The 25245-nt window shown below is 41.8% G+C and overlaps 2 protein-coding genes and 1 long non-coding RNA gene across 4 annotated transcripts in view; 2 read left to right on the top strand and 1 right to left on the bottom strand.

Annotated features, from left to right (window-relative positions):
• itpr3 (inositol 1,4,5-trisphosphate receptor, type 3) overlaps positions 1 to 10211 on the top strand; it is a 74618-nt gene extending 64407 nt beyond the window's left edge. For both annotated transcript variants that reach the window (XM_026154035.1, XM_026154034.1), the window contains 18 exons: positions 730 to 944; positions 1203 to 1403; positions 2041 to 2151; positions 2514 to 2609; positions 2703 to 2810; positions 2907 to 2990; positions 3069 to 3179; positions 3692 to 3884; positions 4018 to 4137; positions 4283 to 4452; positions 4991 to 5155; positions 5243 to 5432; positions 5506 to 5598; positions 7274 to 7392; positions 7673 to 7838; positions 7930 to 8090; positions 8173 to 8334; positions 8980 to 10211. In XM_026154035.1, coding sequence (XP_026009820.1) covers positions 730 to 944; positions 1203 to 1403; positions 2041 to 2151; positions 2514 to 2609; positions 2703 to 2810; positions 2907 to 2990; positions 3069 to 3179; positions 3692 to 3884; positions 4018 to 4137; positions 4283 to 4452; positions 4991 to 5155; positions 5243 to 5432; positions 5506 to 5598; positions 7274 to 7392; positions 7673 to 7838; positions 7930 to 8090; positions 8173 to 8334; positions 8980 to 9096 — 2582 coding nt within the window. In that variant the 3' untranslated portion in view covers positions 9097 to 10211. The remainder of the gene's footprint in view (positions 1 to 729; positions 945 to 1202; positions 1404 to 2040; positions 2152 to 2513; positions 2610 to 2702; positions 2811 to 2906; positions 2991 to 3068; positions 3180 to 3691; positions 3885 to 4017; positions 4138 to 4282; positions 4453 to 4990; positions 5156 to 5242; positions 5433 to 5505; positions 5599 to 7273; positions 7393 to 7672; positions 7839 to 7929; positions 8091 to 8172; positions 8335 to 8979) is intronic.
• LOC113013272 (uncharacterized) lies at positions 5372 to 24296 on the bottom strand. The gene is made up of 3 exons (XR_003270808.1): positions 24234 to 24296; positions 24082 to 24108; positions 5372 to 5426 (listed from the first exon to the last, which is right to left on the bottom strand). It is a non-coding gene; the product is annotated as an uncharacterized LOC113013272 (long non-coding RNA).
• The window catches only part of LOC113013271 (myosin-7B-like), a 25930-nt gene continuing 19748 nt past the window's right edge, over positions 19064 to 25245 (top strand). The window contains exons 1-6 of the mRNA XM_026154036.1: positions 19064 to 19092; positions 21098 to 21197; positions 23622 to 23725; positions 23998 to 24141; positions 24228 to 24384; positions 24643 to 24670. Coding sequence (XP_026009821.1) covers positions 21098 to 21197; positions 23622 to 23725; positions 23998 to 24141; positions 24228 to 24384; positions 24643 to 24670 — 533 coding nt within the window. The 5' untranslated portion in view covers positions 19064 to 19092. The remainder of the gene's footprint in view (positions 19093 to 21097; positions 21198 to 23621; positions 23726 to 23997; positions 24142 to 24227; positions 24385 to 24642; positions 24671 to 25245) is intronic.

The raw sequence follows: 25245 nt of genomic DNA, 5'->3' as shown, positions 1-25245 counted from the left end.
CCTCTCATCCGAGAAGCTTCTTCAGTTCTAGTGTCAAATGGTGGAGAGTCCCAGATTTAAGCCTAGTGGGAGTGACCCACCAAGAGGATCAAAGGACCCCCTGATGATCCTCTACCTAATCACATGAGCCAAGGTGTGAAAGCGGGTGTGGGTCACAATCAGCCAGAGTTTCGGGTGAGCTCATTGTGAAACCTGGCCCCACCTTATCATGTGATTTCCTGAGGTCAGATGGCCCAGGATGTGAGTGGGCGTTAAGGCGTCTGGGGAGGATCTCAAAACTGGATTATAGATGGCAGAGAGTTGGTGTCGTAAGCCCCGCCTCTGTTCAAAGATGGTCGCTCACAGTGGACATAGATGCTTCTTTCACTCCTCTTTCAAACCATCTGTCCTCTCTGTCCAAAATGTTATCATTGGCATCCTCAAAAGAGTGACCTTTGACCTTAAGATGCAGATGGACTGCTGAGTCTTGTCCCGTGGAGGTGGCTCTTCTATATTGTGCCATGCGCTTGTGAAGTGGCTGTTTGGTCTCTCCACCGTTTGACCCTAAAACTGAAGAAGCTTCTCGGATGAGAGGTGCAACATCTTCAAGAAACTTAAAGAAGTCCAGACGCTTTTCTTTCCAAGCTCCTTAGACAGTTATGTATTATGCACCTTTGTGAAGGGAAAAATAAGACTCTGAAAAGGTTTGAGTTCCGAAAGATGTTTGTAATAATATTTTATGGTTTAAAGGTGGCTCCACCACAATGGGTGTACTTCCGGGTACAGGGGGTCATCCACTGTTGGTACCAGGGGCGCCCATTGCCCCAGGCACCTCCACCCTGCCAGCTCAACCTATTGAAGAACAGAAGGAGGTGGAGACAGAGATGGGACCAGCTGTTACCATCATGAAGCCGATCTTGAGGTTCCTACAGCTGCTTTGTGAGAACCACAACAACGACCTACAGGTCAGTTCCTGCTAACTACTGAACAGTGTTGAGCCTTTTTTACAGATTGTATAGCATTAAACATGTGACAAAAAGTTAATATCTACTACCTATATTTTAGAGACAAGTTGGATGTTTTTCTCTCCACTTTAGGCGGGTCTTTTAGCACCGTCTGTTAGAGGCCAGTACAGGAAGTAAAGCTGTTTGTCCCAGCATCTTCTTCATGTGAGCACACATACAGAAAATGTAAGGCTCAAGTTTGTGACCTTGTGTTTCCAGAACTTCCTGCGTTGTCAGAATAACAAAGCCAACTACAACCTTGTGTGTGAGACACTTCAGTTCCTGGACATCATGTGTGGTAGTACGACGGGTGGCCTGGGCCTGCTGGGCTTGTACATCAATGAATCAAATGTCCACCTCATCATTCAGTCCCTGGAAACACTTACAGAGTACTGCCAAGGACCCTGCCAAGAGAACCAGGTACATGAGAACAACAGGGTGGAAACAATGGTTTCTACTTTTCTTTGACCGTACAGGTTCCAAGGTGGTGCAGCGGTTAACGCTGCAGCATCACTGTAAGAAGGCTGTAGGTTCAAACCTGCAGCTGGAAGTTGAGTGTTCTCACTCTGCTTGTGTGGATTTCCTTCCTCCAACAGTCCACAGACATGCTTGTTAGGTTAACTGTCCCTCGTCAGTAGTGATGCATTTGCGGTAAAGCAGATGATTACATTATTAACATTCATGGGGTAACTGCTCACTAAGGAGTGGCCAGTGGTCTCCATTTCCTAGTCTGGGCAGATTGATATAGCTGCATGTGACACAAAGCCAGTGGTTGGTAATGCAAGACGATACTTACTACTAGAAATATGAGAAAGTCGCTTTGTTCAGTGCTATTGGTAATGTCTGCTACCAGACAAGAAAGGTACATCCATTGAAAAAGAAACTGGCACCAGCACCCTGAAAACGTGGGCTCAAAAGGCACCAAAGAACCACGAGTGCCAGCACAACAGATGAAGAGACCTGATGTTATCCTCTAGTTTTTAATTTTCCAGACGTTCTCAAGGTGTCCTTTGTTTACTGCACTGTCTTACACAGACATTTGTTTTCTGTGTTTCAGACATGTATCGTGACCCACGAGTCCAACGGCATCGACATCATAACGGCTCTGATCCTGAATGACATCAGTCCTCTATGTCGCTATCGGATGGAGATGGTGCTGCAGCTGAAGGTAAAATGGAGTCGCCTCTTTCATTTAGACGGCGTTCAGTGTAGCGACACCATAGTGGCAAAAGTGCAGAAATCTTTCTTATTTTCATATTTCTGTGCATTAAAAGAAGCACAGGAAATCTAACACTGCTTGAAATGTAATTATGTTTAAACATGTCATCTGGGGCGCAGTGTCGGAGGTGATCAAATGTAACCAAACACCATCATTTATCTCTCACTCTTTTAGGTTAATGTGTGGGTTTGTTTCCAGGTTTTTAAGTCAGCATTTCCACAAATATCATTCCTGTCTGTGTAAAGATAGAAGTCATTGTCTCTAGTACTTGACAAACGGTTCAGTCCATTTGTTTGACTGCTGCTCGACAGGACAATGCCTCCAAGCTGCTGTTGGCTCTTATGGAGAGTCGTCACGACAGCGAGAACGCAGAGAGGATTCTGCTGAACCTGCGGCCACGAGAGCTGGTCAGACCCTGAACCACATGTCCATAAAGCAGCTGTTAAAGATCTTATTGAAAAGCAAGAAAAATCTAAGTGTGTACATGTCCACTCTGCCAGGTGGAGGTGATAAAGAAGGCCTACAACCAGGAGAGCGAATGTGAAGATGTGGAGGTGGAAGTTTCTCCTCGGGAGGTGGGGCACAACATCTACATCCTGGCTCAGCAGGTGACTAAACTCAATTTCCTATTGGCTATCTGGAAGAGCTCATGATATTTTGTGGTTGGTTAGGGTCAAAATAAAGTTCTTGATGTGTTTTTGCAGCTGGCGAGACACAACAAAGTCCTTCACAACCTCCTAAAACCTCAAAAGAACAATAAAGAGGGAGAGGAGGGCATTTCCTCAATGGTAAACATCCATCCATCCATCCATGTCAAGTTGTAATCATCTAAAACTGACACCATGCTGCTGTTTGTGTGTCTGCAGCTGAACCTGAACAACCGACCTCTGTCCCAGATGTTGAAGTCCTCAGCTCCAGCTCCTGTGGTGGAGCAGGACCCGCTGGAGTACTACGAGCAGCTCACTTCACAGATAGAGGTATTACTACTATTAAAATAAAGATCTTTATCCTGAGCCATTGATCCTATAATACTTTGTGGTTTGGTTATCAAATAGCACAAAATGGCATTTGATCGTTTGGGTAAAACATAACTTTTTCAAATTGTTTATTTAACAAGCATCTCTGTTCCTCGGTTACACAACTCAGTCCTGGTCTGAGTCACAACAATCTAAGCAGAGATGCTCCCCCCTCGTTCCAGCCACCACCAGGAAGTAGAATTCATAGTTCAGTCACTGACCATATGCTTTATGGCAAGACAGCAGTAGGCCCGGGTTCGAGTCCGACCTGTGGCCCTTTGCTACATGTCTTCCTCTCTCTTTCCTGTCTGTCTACACCATCCATAACCCAAAAAGGGCAAAAGAAACCCCGTAAATTCTGAAAATGTGCTTTCTTTGAGTTTGTCAACTTCATCTCTACATTTTAGAGAGGATCGAGCTTTTATCATCTGTGTAGAAGACGTTGTCTAAACTACGTATCTGTCTGTGCCCAGATTGTTCGCGATGACCGCAGCATGGAGCAGATTGTGTTTCCCGTTCATCCCATCTGTGAGTTTCTGACAGAGGAGTCAAAGATCAGGGTGTTCAACACCACTGAGCTGGACGAGCAGGGATCCAAAGTCACACATTTCTTCGAGCAAACATCCTTCCTGCATGGAGAAATGGAGTGGCAGAAGAAGCTGAGGAGTGAGTACACACACTCAGTGTGATCTGTAAAGGCTTCATTCGTGTGAGCCAGGTGCTCACATCAATTCTACTTTTGCTCAACATATAAAAACCCAACAGCGTGTTCAGGCTCAACATGTATGTGTTTGTGCAGGTATGCCAGTGTTGTACTGGTTCTCCAGAAGGATGAGTCTGTGGGGAACAATCTCCTTTAAACTTGCCCTCTTCATCAACCTCATCATCGCTTTCTTCTACCCCTACGACTCCGGACAAGGTACTACTGCAAGTACTGATAGATCTGAAAATACGACTAAACACACGAACACTGTCATTTTATTTTTGTCATCATCTGTAGAAAGTGTGGAGGACTGGTCGAGGTGAGGATGTGGCACTTAAAACGATGCTCTTCTCCTCTGTAGGTGCAATCGACGACTCTCTGTTGTTGATGCTGTTCTGGGTCCTGACCGGTCTCTCCGTCCTGGGTTTGTTCTCTCAGCGTTCTCTCACGCCGTTCACCGTCGCTCTGATTCTCAGGTCCATCTACCACCTAGGCATTGGCAACACGCTAATAGTGCTGGGAACACTTAATGTGAGAAAACACCACATTACACATCTGCACCCTGGGTGCGATTAGCTTAGCATGGCTTGGTACCCGTTTTAAATATTTAAACTCTTGATTCACAGTTTACATTTCTAGGTTTTATTCAGAGTTGATGAAGATTTTTTCTTTTTTAAAATCAAAATGACGATTTCATGTTTTTTTAGTTAAGTTTGGTGATCAGTGAACTGGTCAGTTAAAAAATATAAACTGTGAAGACACTGAATACACTTATCAGATGTGACTGTGACTAAAAGGAAAATATTCTCCTGTTCTTTTTGAGCTCTAGATTTGAATTGTGGTTTTAGAGTAGAACATTCTAGATCAGAGGTGTCAAATATGTGGCCTGAGGGCCGGAATCAGGCCTTGTTTTATTATTAAAGGCCAGTCTGGGCAATGAGCTAGCAGAACTTTTCTGCTTTTCTTACAATTATTTCTTACAATTGGCCAGCGTCCTTTTACATCTCTTTGGTAACAACACCTCCAGCCTGATCATCCACTGTGCTGTCCATGTTTTGTCCATTTCCAGCTCATCAATAAAGTGGTGTTTGTGGTGAGTTTTGTGGGAAACAACGGCACATTTATTATGGGGTACAAAGCCATGGTGATGGATGTGGAGTTCCTCTATCACCTGGCATACGTCCTGACGTCCACACTGGGACTCTTCGTTCACGAGCTCTTCTACAGCATCCTGGTAAACAGCACACACAGTGACCTGTCAGGTGTTTGTGCTGTTTGTGGTAGGAAGGGAAATCTAAGTGTCTGTGTTCATTTCGGGCAGCTTTTTGACCTGATCTACAGGGAGGAGACCCTGTTAAATGTGATAAACAGCGTGACGCGTAACGGGCGCTCCATCCTGCTCACGGCACTGCTCGCTCTCATCCTTGTGTACCTCTTCTCCATTGTGGGCTTCCTCTTCCTGAAGGAGGACTTCATTATGGAGGTCGACCCGTTGGCACAGATTGCTGCAGGTAAATTCACAGCTGTTAAAATTAACCCTCATACCAAAACCTTAATCGGTACTAGTTACTGTCTCCTGTTCAGCTTCTCAAAATAGTGAAGCCTCTCAGGATTTCCTCAAGTCGTGCTCTGCAGACGGAGTCAGCTGCACTGCAGAGACCAACACTGAAGAGGAAGGTAAGAGACAGACACATCACTAGATGGTTACTGACAGTAGTCAGTTTTTGCAACATGTATTAGAAAACAACTCGTTCAGCTAACTAAAATAGATACAATTATCCAATTTCCACCACTTACTGGAGTCCAAGTATAGACAGGGAGCTAAATAACTATATAACAGTTTAAAATGGTGTTTATCCACAGATACAAATACAAAAATATGTTTTGGAGCTGTTAAACGGTAAATGGGCTGGTTCTTATATGGCGCTTATTTTACTCTACTGGAGCACTCAAAGTTTCGTAAAGCTGGTGAGGATGCAATACCAGCGTTAAGATGCATTAAGTCATCGTGTGGTTTGGATTTGAGGAGGATGTAGAACAAAATGGGGTAAATTGCGAAACATGCTGAAAAGTCATCCATGCAAAATTAAGACTGTTTTAAACTCTGCATGTGAACATCTCCCCTCGCCAAAGCTATCGGCGAGACAAACGGAGGAAAATGGTTAAGGTTACTTTAATTATAGCCTTAGGTAAATTTGCTTTACAGAAAAATGATAGCATGGGGTTAGTGGCACGTGCAAGTCTAATTCCATGTTAATGCTTATCGAATGTGAAGCATATTTGTAGCTGGTTCAGTGAAATTTGGTCGAAGTGTGATGAAACTTGCAGTTCTGGAATCTGTGAGATCTAGACACCGTGCCGTTTGTTTGGTTACATGAAGTCAAGTGAGTTCATGGCTTTGTCATTTGTGTTATTCATATTTCACGTTACTTTACTGCTCGTTTAATTGTTTGTTGTTTTGGCTGTTTGGTGGTTGTAGAAATGGTGTTTATGAGCTTTTAGATCAGATTCTGAGGTTTTCGTGGTGATATTTATATAAAAACCTTGACTTCAGGGAGGGTATCACGATATCCCAAAAAATATTGCAATATTAGATTTTCCTCATGTCGCCCAGCCCTAGTGGAAGCCACCATGAAACTGACAACAACCTGGCTAAACATCAATATCAGCTGCATATAAGCTAACATTGTGCTAGCTAATTTTAGCTGAGTGTTCAAAACTAAAAAAATGAAATGAAATAAAATAAAAATCACACTTTCCCACTCAAAACTCTTAGAAGATTATATTTTCACATCATACAAAAAGTTACTCAGAAAGTGTCAGAGACCAACAATGTTAGATCCACTTCAAGAGCAGCCAGCTAACAACAGCTAACAGGGGCAGATAGCGCTTAAATCTTCAACATATCCTCAATAACTCACGTAGTATCGCTGTCATTGGTCAGAAGTGAGCTTCACTCACTTACAGACTCGTATCACAAAGTTTTTAAAGGCTGGAGTAAATGTGGATGCTTCTTATGCGGTATTGACAGCTGAGGTAAACAGAGCACTGACAGCCTCTAAAAAGGAATCTCTGGGCTGGATACAGATCCACTCCAAACAGTAGTAGAAATATGCCAGGAAGGCAGTTATGGTTTAAATACTAAGTTTAATATTTTTGGTCTCTTTTGCTCCACTAAAACATGTTTGTGCTATAACAGCCACCATAGCTGGGATTATACACTTTGATTCGGAGCGGTAGAAAAACAGAACTAGTGGTGAAAGGTTTTACACACCATAACTTTACATTTATACCGACTTTGTATTTGATCATTGTTAAATGTCCTTGATGAGTCTTTGTGTGTGTGTTTCAGAGGTGCCGGACTCTGAGCGAGCATGCGACACTCTGTTGATGTGTATCGTTACTGTGCTGAACCACGGACTGAGGAATGGAGGGGGAGTGGGAGACGTCCTCCGCAAACCATCTAAGAATGTACGAGACAGTTTTTACCTGAATGCTGCTCTCCGATAACAAAATGCACAGCCTACATCTTTGGCTTTTATCTGACGTTTTCTTTATCATGTGGAAATATTCTGCCACAGAAGGGTGCAGTTTGGTTTTTAAATTAGCTGTTACTAAAAAAATGATCTTAAACTGCAGGACTATAAATGCTAGCTGCTCTGAAGATGAAGTTTTAAAATAGATAAAAGATCATCAGGTAAGAAGTTAGTGCAGAGTGAAGGCTAAATTCCTTTCCCGGGTCTGTGTTCAGGAGCCACTGTTTCCCGCTCGAGTTGTGTATGACCTGCTGTTCTACTTCATCGTCATCATCATCGTCCTCAACTTGATCTTCGGTGTCATCATCGACACGTTCGCAGACTTGAGGAGTGAGAAGCAGAAGAAGGAAGAAATTCTGAAAACAACATGTTTCATTTGCGGTTTGTAGACGTTCTTCACACTGTGACTAACAAACCAATCAGCTAACAGTAGATTTGTTGAAGAAGCTTGGTCTTCTTTGTTCTGCTGCAGGCCTCGAGAGAGACAAGTTTGACAATAAGACGGTGTCTTTCGAAGAGCACATCAAACTGGAGCACAATATCTGGAACTACCTCTACTTTATCGTTTTGGTGCGCGAGAAAAACAAGACGGACTACACAGGACCGGAGAGCTACGTGGCTCACATGATCAAGGTGGGAAACGTTAAAGAAAGAAAAGTGACATGGCTGCGATTTCAGGTTCACAAATAAACTGCTTCTTCTTCTGCTGCTTCAGAACAACAACCTGGACTGGTTTCCACGGATGCAGGCCATGTCACTGGTGGTAACAGACAGCGATGGCGAGCAGAACGAGATGAGGCAGTTACAGGACAAACTGGTATCAACCATGAAGGTGGTCACAACCCTGACCGCCCAGCTGACGGAGCTCAAAGAGCAGGTATTTGCACACAAAGGGACAGATGCACTGAAAATAACAAAGTTGACTTTGATTTGACAAATTTCAGCTCGCTTTAACTTTTTTAAGCTAATGAATCTGTTTATAATTACTTTCATCAGCCAAGGCTAACTGGTTACCAGTCGGGTCAGCTACACGAGTTTGGATGAAATAGTCAATCATATGCAATCATTACCAAACATGGGGTATGTTTTCCATCTTAAGTTATGTTACAGCTACCTCAGACAATCAAAAAGTCCCCGATAGGTCAAAATATTAGGGTTAACATGTGAAAAATATTCTGCCCCACGACATGCTGGAAGATCCTAACACTGCAGCCCAAATCAAGTAAATGCTGACTATACTTTTGTTCATTCATTAAAAGCAGAAATTCATCCAGAATCAGCAGCTGATCTTTCAACTGCTTTCACAGTTAGCAGGACAACATTTTTAATGCACCACATTGGTGGCACCATAACTGAGGAGCAAAGCTCTAATCACAGCAGCACACATAAACACACTGAATCACAGCTTGGGTGGCGTTTAGTGACTCTGTGTGTGTGTGTGTGTGTGTGTGTGTGTGTGTGTGTGTGTGTGTGTGTGTGTGTGTGTGTGTGTGTGTGTGTGTGTGTGTGCGCGCGCGCGCAGATGACGGAGCAGAGGAAGAGGAGGCAGAGGATGGGCTTTGTCGACGTCCAGGGCGGAGCGAGCGGTGCGGTGCCTCCCAGCGCCGCAGGAGGAAACCATCAGATCTACAAAACATAAAGACACTCGACACATTGGCACACAGATGGATTTGATGTTCACTACATGGTCATCTCTAGATCTGTAAGCCATCCAGCTGGACTGATGGACACAAAGACAGAAACACTAGAACAGCTGAAGCACATGCAGCTTTCACACAGTTTCATAGCGGCAAATATCCAACAGATTAACGTTCTGATTGTCAGCAGATTGCTGGTTGACAATAATAATCGGAATAGCTGATCTGACCCTCTTAAACCTACAGCTTCTTCCCTGCTCAGGTCACAGGACAAATTTAGCCCTATATTTTCCCATTCCAGGTGTTCTTCACGGCCCAGGTTAAAATAAAGCAGCTGTGGTTTTCTTTGTGCAGCAGAAGTTTGTGGATTCTTTCCACCTGGTCAATTTTAAATTAAGTGTATTTTATTAAGCTTACTTCTTGTGGAAACAGCACGTATTAAAGGTTTATGGCTTCAGGTGAAAAATACATGTGTAAAAGAAATTAGCCAGCACATGGCTATTTTATTTATGCAGTGCATTGCACAGCATGTCCAAAAATAATTCCTAAAGTAATTCCTTGTTTGCTAAACTAACACGAAGCTGTCTGAAAACAGCCCACAAGTAAGTTCAGAGAGAAAAACACAGCTAAACTGTTTTAAATCAGATCTGGAACCTTTCACAACCAGGGTGAGAAGAAAAGCCCTAACGTGAGTGTAAGACCCGGCAAAAACCCCATAATAGTATTATTATTATTAATCATATTCATCTCAATGAAAACATTAGGGATGGTTATCATTTTTCAACACATTAATTAAAAAAGTGTAATAATAAAAATGTATGTTTGGCGCGCTGATACTACCAGAGGTAGCTGTAATGCACTAAAATCATTGCCAGCAACAACCAAACAACAAAAGTAGAAGAAAAAGTGAGTGGCTAACCAATGTTTGACCAATAAAATGAAGCGAGATTAAAATGAGCCTCTGCTGCACAAACAGGGAAACACAAAGCCAAAGATGGACGCAGCTGTCAAAAGTCTTGTTCAGCTCTTATTCAAAGAAATATTGATATAATAACTGGCTAGCACGTGAGTCTAAGGAGCTTGGAGAGAAAAGTGTCTGGACTTCTTTATTTGTCTTGAAGACGTTTCACCTCTCATCCGAGAAGCGTCTTCAGTTCTGAGGTCAAATGGTGGAGAGTCCCAGATTTTTAAGCTCTTAGCTTTTGAGGTGAAACATGTAACTTCACGTAACTTAAAGAAGTCCAGACACTTTTCCCTCCAAGCTCCTTAGACTACGATGACCTGGATGACTGAGAACCTTCACAGATATAGCTAGCACAAGTCTGCCACAGTTATACAAGTCATTTCAGATCAGTGTGGGCTGGGTGACTGTCTTAAAAATAAAATATGAAACACAAGGCGATTACGCTCTGACACAAACATCTGGAGACAGAATAGTTCATTCCTGTTAGGCTTCAAGTCTTCCTGAAGGTCGCGGGTAACTTGTAAATTCTCAAGCCTCTGTAGATGACGACAAAAAAAGAAAAAAACATGTAGGCACGTGGACATCTGTGAACCTCTCGCTCGCCCGCTCATGAAAAACTTCCATTGATCAGACCCAAGTGTACCCACAGATGCACAAACTATAACACACAAATGTCCACATCACGTACCTGGTTTGAAGAAATGTTTGACTTTCCAGACGACTGTACTTAGAAATGTCTAATTTATCATCTAGCTGTTTAGTTTTTAATATTTCAGAAATCTGCTCATTAATGAGCACACAAGAAATAAGCTGTAGATGCCGGCATCCACACAGTAGGGGGCGCTGTAGGAAGCAGTTTGTGCATTTTGTGTCACATCTTTGGGTTTTTAAGATGCAGTCAGACAAAAATGGGAGCGTCATGGTGCAGCTGGAAAACCTCAGTTTCTTTTTTTTTTTTTTGCTTCTTTTTATCTAAACAGAAAATGAGTTCAATTTAAATTATTACTTAGACAGAATGTTTGATGGCTTTAGTGATAAAGAGAAAGAGCAAAAAGACCAAACTTCCTGTTTTGGGGTGAGCTCAAGCTTCTACCAAGTTTAATAAAAACTGCTAATGTGTGCAAATGTGTGTTTGTAAAACTAACCTTCAACTCACTTTAATAACTTTAAGAAAATGTAAATAGAAAGAAACATGCAGCTTGTGTTTGCCAATTTCATTTGTGCTTCTGTTTGTAAAGCGAGCTGAACACAGATGTGTGTTTTTGTTTCTTTAAATTGTACATCTGGGAAACTTGTAGGATTTAAGGTTTGTGTGAGATCAGACAGAAGCTATGGTTTGTTTTTCTTTAACGCTGTAACAGACGCTGGATGATGGATTTATGAGTAAAAATGTCATTTAGCTTTTTCATTGAGAAACAGACGAGTGAGAAGTATGAAGACGAAAATCCACGTTTTCTCACGTTTACATTGAATAAACTGTATTTAATGCAAACGATTCAGTTTTAGATTTAAAATGCAAATATTAAAGTTAAATGGTTTCACTTTAAGTTTGGGTCTCTGGGTCATAATTCTTATTACTCCAGCTGCTATTTTGAAAACTGTTTGGAGAACAAGAAGACAAATCTGAAAGGACTCACAGATAATCCTGAAGGGAAACGAAAACTCCGTCAGTTCTTTTCAACAGTCAGTTGAAAATGCACAAAACTAAAAAGATCTGACAATGTCAACGATAAAGAAAAAGAAAAAACATATTTCGACCCATCAGATGCAAAAGAATGACACCATCAGCATTCTGAAAAATATAATTTCATTAAATGTAAACTGTTAAAGACTGTGATTCAGAGAATTTTTTAATTCACATACAGGAAATAAAGGAAAACCTTTCACAGCACGGTGTGCAACAACCTGTGTGATGACGAGCGACTGAAGATGAACGCGGGAGAAAAAATGGGAAACTAATTTTAGCTTTTGTTTTTGTTAAGGCACGAGCTGTTTCAATTTTTGAGGCTCGTCTCTCAAACGGCCTGACTGTGTCCTAAACTGAATCACAGCCAGTTTTTCTTCAGAACTGGATTAACAGGAAGTGAACGGCAGCTCTCCACAAAGCCAAAACTCCACCATCAGCTTCCCTTTAGATGCAACATGTGACCCGTGGATCTGTAAACAGCACACACACAGTGAGGTTGTGTTTCTGTGCAGGCTATAAATAGTGTTTACTGTTCTCAGTTCATTCGGCTCTGTGTGTGAGAGAGTTGTGCATGTGCAGTGCTGTGCAATATCTGGCATTTAAATAATATTTATGGTTAGATACATTGTTTCTATAACAGGTAATCTCCTGGCCTGTAGTAGTGATGTGTGTCTTTCAGTGTGTGTGAGAGAGTGAAGGATTACTGAGCTTTGGTGTGGAGCCTCAGAGGAATGTTGACCACAGTTGCTGTGTGTGTGTGTGTGTGTGTGTGTGTGTGTGTGTGTGTGTGTGTGTGTGTGTGTGTGTGTGTGTGTGTGTGGCTTCCTTACAAATATGACAGTTTCAGTTTTAGTGAGTCTCTAGAAAATCTGTCTGTCATTGTGAAGTTCTCTAAGGTGATGTGAGATTGTTGTGTGTGCGCCTGTGACCTCAGGTCAAGGTCATTTCTGAACTGTCTCGGATACATTTGCGGTCTGGCTAATCTCATCTTTTGATTGGATCGATCCCCTCCAGCTGTTTGCTGTCAGGCTGCAGCAGCTGCTGGCTAATTAGGCTTCAAAGAATCACAGAAAACGAACCAGCAAAGCAGCTGAAATTATTTTACAGGAAACTAAGCAACAGACACATCAGCAGATTATCTCATTTTTACAACGCGGGGTGTAAAGGTGCCCCGGATTATATCGGTCGGTGCTCTGTTCTGTGATATTTTACTTAATGTGTCCCACAGTTACAAGTACATGACTGAATTAGGCTGTGTTACGCAGAGAGGTGTAGTGTGGAAAGCAGCAGACTGTTAGACACGTCCCTGATCCTCCTGATCCACAAACTGTAGAGTGACTTTTATAAACAGACATAACGGGAGGACCTGAGAGAAGCCTGCTTCACATGTGTACAACAAATCAGATCGCATAGAAACATGGCTTAAGTCGATCAAATCAAATGTGACCCAAGAATCCACAGAACAACAAAACTTTGAACATAAATCTAATATTTTTCCAACTTTTTCAGGCTGGATGATGAAAAATTATTTCAAGAATACAGCTTAGGATTGTGAGTCATGTACAACATGAGCATCAGCACACTGCTGCTGCGTTTTCATTCTAACCACTGCAGTTAATTTAGCTTTTAATTAAAAGGAGGTTTAATATATAGATCTCTGTCTGTGTTTGTGGGGTCATTTGGAGTGACAGCCAGGGATTGGGGGGACTAGCTCGGGGTTCCCATGGCGTCTCTGTGTTTCCAAACTAAAATAAGTTTATAGCATCCACCCATTGTTCTGGGATACACTGGGCTGTATGTGGGAGACGAGATGAGAGCGCTGTGGTTGGTCCGACAGCTGTTTAAGTCTGTGCTTACAGACTTTATAGTGTATTATGCAGGCATTACCACTATGCACAAATGCTATGTGCCAATGTGCATTTAAAAGTTAAACTACAATCGAAATGGTCCATAAATGTTTGCACAGTAAAACCATTTTCCTAATTTTGGTCCTGTACTCCATCATGACAGATTTAAAAAGGAAAACTGCATTGTTGCATTAACTGTTGAGTATTTCATTTATACCCAGGGGCCCAAATGTAAATGGACAAACTAACTTAATTAATGGATATCCTGTTAAAATGCAGCACTGTTTTCAGATACATGTGTTTCCTTTGTGTCTGCCTGTTGTTGTCTGCTGTTTGTGGCTCTTGCCTTTAGTTTCGTCTTCAACACTAAGACTGAGATCAAGTAATAGCTGTTAACTTTATCTGGGTTGCTTCAACTGCATGTTTTGGGCCACTGTCCATATAAACTGCAAAGCACCATCCAGGGAATCATCTGCTGCTTATGCATAGATACCTTAAAACTAGTGTTAGCTAATGCTATGACTTTGTTCAACCCTTTTCATTAAAGTCGAGAGTCTGAACTTCAGCGGGTTCTGGATCGTTTCACTTCAAATCAGTTTGCAGTGCATTAAATTGTCTGTGAATAGTTAGGGCAGTGGAAAGGCCAGAGCAGAGATGCATGCCAGCCACTCGCTCTGTGTATTTACCAGACTATCACCTGTGCTATTTGCACCTTGGCACAATGCGTCGCTCTGGCTTTTTACGAGGAGAGCTGGCAGGTTAAAGACCAGTCGCGTGTTTTGGAAACGTCTCCAGTCATTTTCCAGCGTAAATGATGAAGAAACAATAACCCACACCAGTCTATGAAACAGCTTTTGAGTCAATTTTGAAAAAGAGACTGTTATTACAGGAATGTAAGTCCTAAACCTTTATCCAGATTGAGATGTTTTCTTGTTGTTTTCTTTGGCCTCAAATAGGCCTGGTGGTGATGGCGCTCTTGACATGAATAACGTCAAATAGAAGCTAAAGTTTAACCCAAAATAAAATTGCATTACTTTTCCACTATGTGCAATATGATCCTCACCCTTAGATCATATTTTTAAAGTTATTTCTGAGTCCATCAGTTCAGCAGGGAGCAAAAAAACAAAACAGAATTTTTAAAGAAGGCATTTCAGAGTCAGTGGTTCAGTGTGTGTGTGTGTGAGCGCAGCATTTGCAGGGATTTATTGCGGCTGTGTGAGTCAGTAAATAGGCTTCACACAAACTTGTCCTGGTTTAGAGCGTATTAACTGGAGAGAGAAAGAGAGAGCATGGAGATGGATGAAAAAACGTAAAACTGAAAAGGTGGTTGGGACGGGAGTGGAAGGATGGTTTAGGTAAAAAGAGAACGGACACAACAGAGAGAAAAAGTCATGAATTCGGCAGGCGTCTTAGTCATTTCCAAGAAAAAGTCAAAGCACTCTGGAAAATGAACTATTAATTATTCCCTCTCTCCTCTGTCAGACAGCTGAGGGATGGAGGGATGAAGACGAGAGAGACAGCTGGTAGGAACGGTTGAATGGGTGGATGGGTGCAGGGCTTACATAGATATGTGTGGCGTTATCAGTAAGTTTGTGCGTAAACCTTTATTTATAAAAGGGTCACAAAGGGCTCAGCCAACAGGACGGCAACAAGACAGGAAACCTGACAGGATCACAGTGAACCAAACACCATAAGACGGACTTCTCTCTGCGCTGAAGTCAACTCGGAACATTTTGTTTGATATGATACACAAAAATCAATACGACACAAAGATAAATATCAGTATTTCTACTCTTTCTGACAGCTCACTTGCTAACATGGCCATCGCTGTTGTCCATCTGTCTATCCATAGATCGATCGTCAATCCATTCATCCCTCATGTAACTATCCACCTACACCAAACTGCTAAAAGTATTCAAACCACTAAACCACTAAATTGAGCTGTTTCAGTCACTTCCATGGCCGTAGGTGTCAAGCACCTAGGCATGCAGACCACTTCTACAAACATTTGTCGGTCACTCTCAGGAGCTCAGGAAGCATGGTACAGTGATAGGACGTCACAAGTCCAGTCAGGAAATGTCCTTGCGGGGATGGGCGTCCAGGTACACACCGGCTCACTCCTTGGCGGCCGCTTATCGGGGCCTGGAGCCTGGGGCTCGCTCGGGCCACTTCGGAGGTGGGGTGCCCCCGGCCTCTCGGCCTGGGGCTCGGTCACTCAGGCACGGCTGGCTGCCGGTGGAGCTCACGGGCGCGTCACTGCAACTCCCCCTGGCTTCTGCTCCGCGGCTGCTGAGTGAGCCCTCATCTGGGACTCTCCTCAGCTCTTTCTGGGACAGTGGCGCAGCTGCCCCTCTGTTGGTCTTCCTTGGTCTCTTGTGTTCTGGGGGCCTCTGGATGTCTGGAGTTTTGATCTCCTCCACACCTGCTTCATGCCCTGGAGGACGGGGCTGTGGCCCCCCCACACCCTCTAGCAGATCATTACATGAAGGAACCTTTTAAAAAACAAAAAACAAGCGCGTCCATGCTCACAGGTGTACACACGGGTGATCACACCCACAAACTACACCCTTTTTGGCTCCTACCTCAAAGCACACTGTGTTCTGTTGATCTTATGTGCTGCACAATAATGTTTAACATTTAGTATTTACTGTCATATTCCCATATATCATTGTGATGTTGTTTATTCTATTACTCTTGTTCTCTTCTGCTTGTTTTCTTTTTTCTTTCTCAGCAGGTGATCCAGGTGATTGATATATGCATTTTTTTTCTTTTTCTGCTCATTCTGTTGGTTTTTGTCTTTTGCCCTTCTCCCCCGTCCCTCTTCTCAGCTGTTTCTCTTTCCCTCTTTCTTTCTCCCCTTCTTTCCCCCAGTCAAGTCTGTCCCGTATTCAGCAAGTGAAAATAAAATAAACAATAAAAGGTGAATCAAATGGACCATTACGGCAAGGCTGGGATGGTCAATTTGGTAAAGTAAATCCGTTGGGCATCTTTCTTTGCCTTTAGACAATAAAAGAGCCAAATGGGACAGGCAAAAAAAAAAAAAAAAAGGAAATGTCCTTGCTACTAAATATTACACGGTGAACTGGTGTCATAAAAAGGTTGAAGCGATTTAGGAAAGACAGCAATTCAGCCACAAAGTGGTAGACACATAAAATCACAGAGAACATAGTGTGCAGAGGTCCAAAATCATGTGGCTTTCAGATTAGCTCAAAACCAGTAAACAGAGAACTTCATGAAATGGGTTTCCATAGTCCAGCAGCTGCATCCAAGCCTTACATCACCAAAGCATGGGCAGTGGTGTACGGCACGCTGCCACTGGACTAGAGAGGAGTGGGGACGTGTTCTCTGGAGAGACAGTTTGCACTTCTCTGTCTGACAATCCGATGGATGAGTCTGGGTTTGGTGGTTGCAGAGGCAACGGTACTTATCTGACTGCATTGTGCCAAGTGTAAAGTCTCAGGTGGGGTTCAGGAGTTGGGCTCAGGGCCTTAGTTTCAGTGAAAGGAACTCGTATAACTTCAGCATACCAAGACATTTTGGACAACTTCATGCTTCAGACTTTCTGGGAACAGTTTGGGGATGGGCTCTTCCTGTTCCAACACGACTGCGCACCAGTGCACAAAGAAAGGTTCATAAAGATATGGATGAGGGAGTTTGATGTGGAAGAACTTGACTGGCCTGCACAGAGTTGTGACCTCAACCCAACAGAAGATATTTGGGATGAATTAGAACAGAGACTGCAGCCAACCTTAGAGTCTGACGTCACATGCTTTTCTTAAAGAATGGTCCAAAATTCCCATAAACACTCCTAAACCTTGAGGAAAGCCTTCCTAGAAGAGCTGACGCTACTAGAGCTGCAAAATGTGGGCCGACGTCATATTAAATCTATCTGCCACAGTACTGCTGGGCTCAAAGCTGGAGCCATGGACAGTAGCTCTGTAGCCTGCAGATTCTTTTGGTAATCTTTATAATGTGACTGCCCCAACTTACACCACCTAATGCTATGTAATTTTCAGTTCCCCTGCCTGTTGATATGTGAGCTGGTCCTCAAAAACCAGCCGAACAGTGGAGCGAGCTGAGTTTTCATGAGATTAAAGAGGCAGCAGAAGGCTGGTTGTTCTCAGTGTAAAAATAGCACGATATCAAAGCTGAAAGCCTCGAGTTTAATCCCCACTGCAGATCTATTATTTCAACTCTGCACAGAGAAATCTAATGTCAAAATCCACTGCGGTCCAAATCCTGCCTGGACTCGCTCAGTGTGTCAGGTTATCAGTCAGTGAGACATGATGTGCATCATTGCCTTTTTTATTACTGTCAGTAACTGATGGAGGAAAACAGAGGATGATGGGAGCTTACAAGCAGCTTCTAAGGCTGGTGTTTGCTTGAAAAGACAATCACAGTTTATTAGAGTGAATCTTTTCTATTATTAACAGATAAAGAAGCCAAAACTCAGAAGACCAATGCCATTATTTTCTAATTAAAGTAGTGGTAGGTAGTTCATGGGTTTCCAGTTAGCATAGCATTAGCTGAATGTGGTTACACAGTATTTTATGTGGGGAAGCAATTATAAACATTCAAAAAAGAAAAGCAGTCGTACAAAGTGAACTGCTCATTTGTTTCCATTTCAGAAACAAAAATGATTTAAATTTTAACTGCATACAGATAAATGAATTTATAGCTGCTCAATCTGCTGATATAAGTTAGCATAGCTCACATCTACATAACTAATTATTCAGACTTTATTCAATTACATCTTTGCTTTCAATGTTTATGTGAATGAATATTCTATGAATAGAAGCAGATACTGAAAACTAATTACTGAAGACACGAATGACTTTCACCCATCAAAAGTCCTAGCACTGTGCTGTCATTAAAGCCAGTAAATATAAGAATTTTTGTTTACAGGTGGTCTATGAGAAAAAAAAGTTGAAGAATAAACAGGAAATTTCTGTGAATTAATATTTTTTTTAAAAGTCTGAGGCTCCAGCATTTATTTACCTTTAGAGATTTTAGAGCCTGAGGAGCAATGCTGACAGGTTTCTCTGATTTACCACATCAGCAGTTCATTGACAGCTTGGCTTAAGTTTGATGCCACGGGGTTAAATAAAGAATAATTGGGGTTTAATACCCAGAGATAGCCTGGATGGAATACATGTCAGAAAGATGGAACAAAACACAGATGGGCAGAAGCACAGAGGGGAAAGTCAGCAGTGGACAGTCAGTCTCCATAGATAGACCGGGATGCAGTGGGAGAAAACCGGGATGAGGAGGGAGCAGATGGGGCTTTGGTTCTGCTTTAGTTTGGTATTCTATCCTGACCACAGCAGGCCTTTTATGACCGTCCAGCAGACCAGTCTGCCCAGTCAGCTGCAGGGGAGGGGGTCACATGCTGCAGTGACTTTCACAGTGAGGTTATAAAGCAAAGTGATGCTCTTTGAGTTGCGCTATTGTGTTTTTCTGCACATCCTCAAAGATCTTCAAAACAGAGCCACCCAGCACAGTAAGTACACTGCCCCCATTTTAATCATCAGATTTCTGTGATGTATGCTTTGATATTTGACATGACTGTAATAGATCCTAAGATGAATTTTACTTGTACACAGCAATTTGGATAACTGAGTTTTTAATACAAAAAGTGCAAAAATGTAAAGGATTCAAATTTCCCAGCAACCTCAGCATCTGAAGGTGTTACCCAGTGTGTAACTGTATGAGTCCAGTATGAGCAACACTGTGTGACACTCATCTAGTGAACTTGGGAAAAGTTTAGTGCAAGTTTGCTACTGAACTGAGGACAAGATGCACGGCTAATGGCTAACACCATTATTGTCTGCTCCTTGGTAACAGCTGTAGGATTGTGACGCAGTGATGAAGTTAGATGTACCTGTTTACTAATGTCCTACAAAAAAAATTGTTTTATATTTTTTACTTTGTTTCATTTTGCCAAAATTGCACGTTATTTCCTGTTGCATCGGCTGCAGTCAGATTGTGAGATGGTCATCCTAAATTTCAGAAACAGAATTGTGTCCCTGCTGATTCACTAATGTCATTTTGTATTAGCTGATTTCTGGTCCATTTGACAACAGATGCGTTTCTAATTTAATCAATTGAATTTAAAAGACCCGGAGAGTTGGTTTCAAATCTGCTTCATTTTTAATGAAATAAGGTGAAAATTTAGCTTCATGAGCTTCAACAACTACAGAGTCTTTTACTGGTGCTCAAAAGTATGTGAATGTTCTTACTGAACCTCGTTAAACTAGAAAAGAAGAGAAGCCTCAAAATATAAACAAGTACTAATGAAACATTATTATTTTGCACTTATTTTATAAGAAGCAGACTGAGAAACAGGTTTCTGTGTATTTATCAACAGTGCAATACTTTACTCACCATATTTGAACTGTGGACTTTATGTGGACTCAGCTTGGACTCAGGTGAATGGATTTAGGTTTATTAGGTCAAATGTGGCCAAGCAGAAGATTTCTGCCCACTAATATAATAGTCTTCTTTTAACTCTGTCCTGATGTTGAAAAGGAAAAGCCAAGTGGACTTGTTCCGCATTTTTCTAGAGTATTTGAGCACTCAGAGTTTCTTATGAAAAGCCTCATTCATTCAAGCACTTTGTTCTATGCAGAATCACTTTTACACTAAGACATTTCAAACCCAAGATTCAGTATCAAGGACTCTTCAACGAGTAGAGGAGGCAGGGATAGAACCACTGACCTTCTCATTTATAGACAACCTACCTTTTGAACCACAGATGCTACATAGACGCTTCACCTCATCTTGTGAGTCTTTGTTAAGGCACTCAGACTCACACAAAGGGAGATAACTGAAGGGTTATATTTACTAGAAGAATTTGCAAAGGGATCCTCTTGAGCTGATGTGGCAGCTGTTAGCTCTCTTGGAAAGCCTGAGTAATGCAGCGAGGTAGGCCAGAACTACTGTGAATGACTGCCATGCCAATTTGTTGACATCACAGTTTAGTTCAGTCCATGCCTGGGATTTACTCGCAGCTAAATAAAGATTTATAGTGCAGCCGATGGGATGAATGATCGTGGCTTATAATGACGGGAAAGATAAATGTGCGCATGTTCTATTTTTTTCTCACTGTAAATAATTTCAAGAAACAGACGCAGCCTCTACATGAGAAATCTACTGATGACGTTTGCATTAAACAATGACGGTGCACGTCCTCTCAAGTGTGACTGGTGGAAAATGAGCATCTGAACTTTGTATCAGAACATATCTGCAGCCAACGTAACAGAACGGGAAGAAGTTGGTGCAGAAGTTGGATCAGTGTCGCCCTACCTTAGCCAGAAGAAAGCCAGCACTGTTATTTATTAGCATGGTGATAAATGCTGCTGTCTGAGAATGCTTTAAAAGTTTGCTCATGAGCCTTCAGAACATTTAAAGCAGAAAGTACCACATCTTTTCCACATTGTTTGGGAAATAACAGCCCTCCGAGGATCTTTAATGAATGCTCATATCTGTGATGTTTGTGTGTTCAGATGTCTCGGTTCCTGGACATGGCGGAGTTTGGAGAAGCGGCTCACTACCTCCGCCTCACCAACTTGGAACAGCTGGCTGCCAAGGCCCAAGCTTTTGACGGTCTCTGTTTCCTTTTTATATTTCTCTGCACCAGAGGTGGAAAATACGGACAATCTGTACTTAAGTATAAGAAAAGATACTAGTGTAAAAAAACTACTCCAGTAAAAGTCAAAGTAGTGATTCAACTTCAAGTACTGCTGCTCTGAGGTTTAGTTGCCCCAGCTGAGTTCCATCCTCTACACTGAGACTATACAGTTTATGTTGTTTTTATACTAGAAGGTATGAAGGTGGAATTCAGTGACTGAATCTCAGCATCATCACCCAACTTCCAATCAATCTGTGCTACACCACAGCTGTGCACCAATCACACACTGTTCTTTAAAACCGGTACTCCTAACCTGAGCACTCCTCACCTTTGTAAAAAGACAAACAAACACAGGCCCACTTTAACACCAGACTATGACACACAGTATGCAGCAACCCTGGTCATTAATACACAAACAGTACTGTCTTTCATGCACTACTGTTTAGGCTCACATCGCTTTGATGTCTGAAGTAAGGAGCCAGTTTTGAAAATGTAAACAGTAGAAAGTACAGATATACATGTTCAAATGTAGGGAGTAAAAGTAAAAGGTTTTCAGGAAAATAAATACTCAAGTTAAGTACAGATACCTGAAAATTAGGAAATAACAAAGTAACAAAGTATTTGTACCAGAGGTGGGACCAAGTCATTGTTTTGCAAGTCTCAAGTAAGTCTCAAGTCTTTATCCTCAAGTCTCAAGTCAAGTCTCAAGTAATGTCAGGCAAGTCAGAGTCGAGTCTCAAGTCACTGGTGTAAAAGTCCGAGTCAAGTCACAAGTCTGAAACTTTGAATTTCAAGTCCTTTCGAGTCTTTAAAAAAAACAAACGAAAAAATAATGTTGCAGTTATGCTAAATGTAAATATTAGACCATGTAATTTTAAAATCTGTGTTTTTCTCAACACATGACAAAATAGTGAACTTAGAAAATATACACAAATTGTGGAATTGCACCTCTTTAAAATGCAGCTCAATTAAACCTAGCTCCAAGAATAATTTTCACCGACAGTTCTGAGATACGCTGCATGTTATTCTTGGATGCGGTTGTAGGACCGGCTTTAAAATCGCATGACAAAAATATCATACACATTAAAAAAACTGTATCACCAACGTAGCCTGGACAACATTTGCTAGTTAGATGAAGTCAGCTATCTCATCGTAGCATATTTATATGCATATTTATAATCATACGGTTCTTGGAGTGAGTGCATACACTCATGAAGTTTAGTAACTTCAGGTCACTGCAACAAGCCCAGGTACAGTTTACCGACGGATGGGTGCAGGACCTTGAAATGCACCGTGTAGAACGAAAGACCATCGTACGTATCATAAGTTTACCAGTCTCACAAATCGTCTTCATAAATACACATTCCTTAACCGTTTATTAATAGGACCTTTGAGCTCAACGGTAATTAATTAGTAGTGGAAATAATTTCTGGTACCCATCACAGAAATGTAGCAGTGACAATAATATTGTATGCTGTAATCGTACTGGACAATTAGTGATACAAAAAACCTGTTTTATCCTGTGAATAAAAGTATATATTTTTGTCAATGTACCATAATAACAGAAGCGAAACGCAATATTGTGTCAGGACAATTCACTATTTATGCACAATAAATACAGGAGCATAGCGCGACAATTTCTGTTCAGCGCCAGACTTGCTTGTAACCTATATCACCAATTATGTTATGAAAATGACGCATTAACTACAACAGCAGACTGACCTTCGTGTAAATGCTTGGAGCAGACTAACCTGTGAGCTGGAGTGTTCTGGGACGTTATATTTGGTCTTTGAATGGCTGCAATCCAGTCGCCTCTTTGTTACTTCGGAAACATGAACAATTTCTCTTCAACGACGTAATCCGATAACAACCGATCTCTTTACCCGTCGGCTTCCCGTGGCTGTCATGCGACCGGCTATTGCAGTTAATAATACAACAGCTTCTTGACATTTTTGTGTTTCTTTTTATCGCTGTATAACTGATTTTAATTGAAAGCCTGCGTGCGCTAGTACCGCTTGCCACGAGTTCCCAGAATCCTTTGCGGTTCTACCCGTGAATGACGTCACATTTTCAATCTCTATATAATATGCATGCTAAATTTTATATTTGGGGTAAAATATCAAGTCTTTTCAAGTAAACCGGTTCAAGTCCAATTCAAGTCCCAAGTCATTGGTGTAAAAGTCCAAGTCAAGTCACAAGTCTTACAACATTTTTTCAAGTCAAGTCTAAAGTCATAAAATTAATGACTCGAGTCTGACTCGAGTCCAAGTCATGTGACTCGAGTCCACACCTCTGATTTGTACTTCCAACCTCTGCTCTGTACATAGGTCTAGATGCTGTATGTATATATATATGCTACTGCATACTAAATAAAATGCTATGTAATCCATTTCTCTTAGGCACGAAGCGCATTTGGATGCCCGATGAAACTGAAGCATACACTGAAGTGGAGATCAGAGAGCTGAATGGAGACAAGACTACTGTGGAGACCAAAGACGGACGGGTTAGTCAGCCAGCTAATTCTAATTACTCGATATGCTGTTTATTCATTACTGTTATTTAGTCATTTAATATGTTGAGTAGAAACACACAAGCCCCAGTTATCCCCCACAATAAAACTACATCTCCTTTTGATCTTTTGTTTCCATGCACCGTTTTGCTGTCCTGAGTTAAAATGTGTGGAATGTTGTTTTTCTTATTTCACAATCAAAAAACAAACAGTTAAATTTCACTTTGAGGGGTTTAACTAAAGCTTCATGTGTGTTTGTGTTTCAGTTTCTAATAGTAAAAGAAGACGACCTCCAGCCAATGAACCCTCCTAAGTTCGACATGATAGAGGACATGGCCATGTTGACACACCTGAACGAAGCATCTGTCCTCTTCAACCTGAGGAGGAGATACAGCATGTGGATGATCTATGTTAGCATCTACTCTAATGTGCAACCATCAAAAACACGTTTCCATCTTCCTCACTGTGTGTTTCTAACTGTGTGTCTCTGCGTCAGACCTACTCTGGTCTGTTCTGTGTCACAGTCAATCCATACAAATGGCTGCCGGTCTACACTCCTGAGGTGGTGACAGCCTACAAAGGGAGGCGCCGTGCAGATATGCCGCCCCACATCTACGCCATCGCTGACAACGCTTACACTGACCTGCTGCAGAGTGAGTCACCTTTAGCCTCATCAGCCATGCTGTCAGCTTTCTCATTGCAGTCGTTACCTGGCAACCAGCCAGTTGACAATGTCTTCTATGCTGCACCTTTTATTCCAATTAAACATTAGAGGTATAGTCTGTGTTTGTGGTGTCAATGTAAGGACCACTTTAGGTGAATGCGTGAATAAATCTTTTGCTTAGTGGATAAACTTTGAGCTCATTTGCCTCTTCTGAATATTTATTCACTTGGTTTTATTTCCCTCACAGATCGTGAGAACCAGTCAATGCTCATCACGTAAGTCAGAAGCACAGCTGGTCTAACATTACGGTCGGTAATATGACATCATAATAAAAATACAAATGGAAATAGGAATTATATGAGAAAAGCAAACCATGTCCTGTATATAAACTTGCAGTTTATTTCATTTAAACCACAGACTACATATAAAAAGATGGAAGTAGCTTCTAGGTCAGAGCATAAAGCTGTTAACCAGGAACATTCTTTCTACTGGCCAGCAGGGGGAGACTCCTCTAGTTTCAAAGTCGTGTACAAGTCTATGGGTGAATGCCTCTGCCACGCCCTTGATTATTTAGTAAATATTTCATGATGGTCACAATCAAGAGTTTATGGTCTTATTGAAAAAAATGTATTGTAGAAATCCAAATTTTAAAATAAGATGGTGCAGAGATGACGAAAAGTTGCTAATGAGTATCCAAAATACTCCAAAACTACACTTCTGTTCACAGAGACACCCATAGTAGACAAGTCAAAGGGTAGAGGCCACACAGATTTGGACCACCTCTCCCTGGGGGTTGAGATATGGCTAAAGGGCCCCAGACCCAAACAGAGAAACACTGACAGAAAACTCA

The sequence above is a fragment of the Astatotilapia calliptera genome, chromosome 20 (genome assembly GCF_900246225.1).
Source record: "Astatotilapia calliptera chromosome 20, fAstCal1.2, whole genome shotgun sequence".
Taxonomy (NCBI): Eukaryota; Metazoa; Chordata; class Actinopteri; order Cichliformes; family Cichlidae; genus Astatotilapia; species Astatotilapia calliptera.
This window is presented reverse-complemented; position numbering and strand designations above follow the sequence as displayed.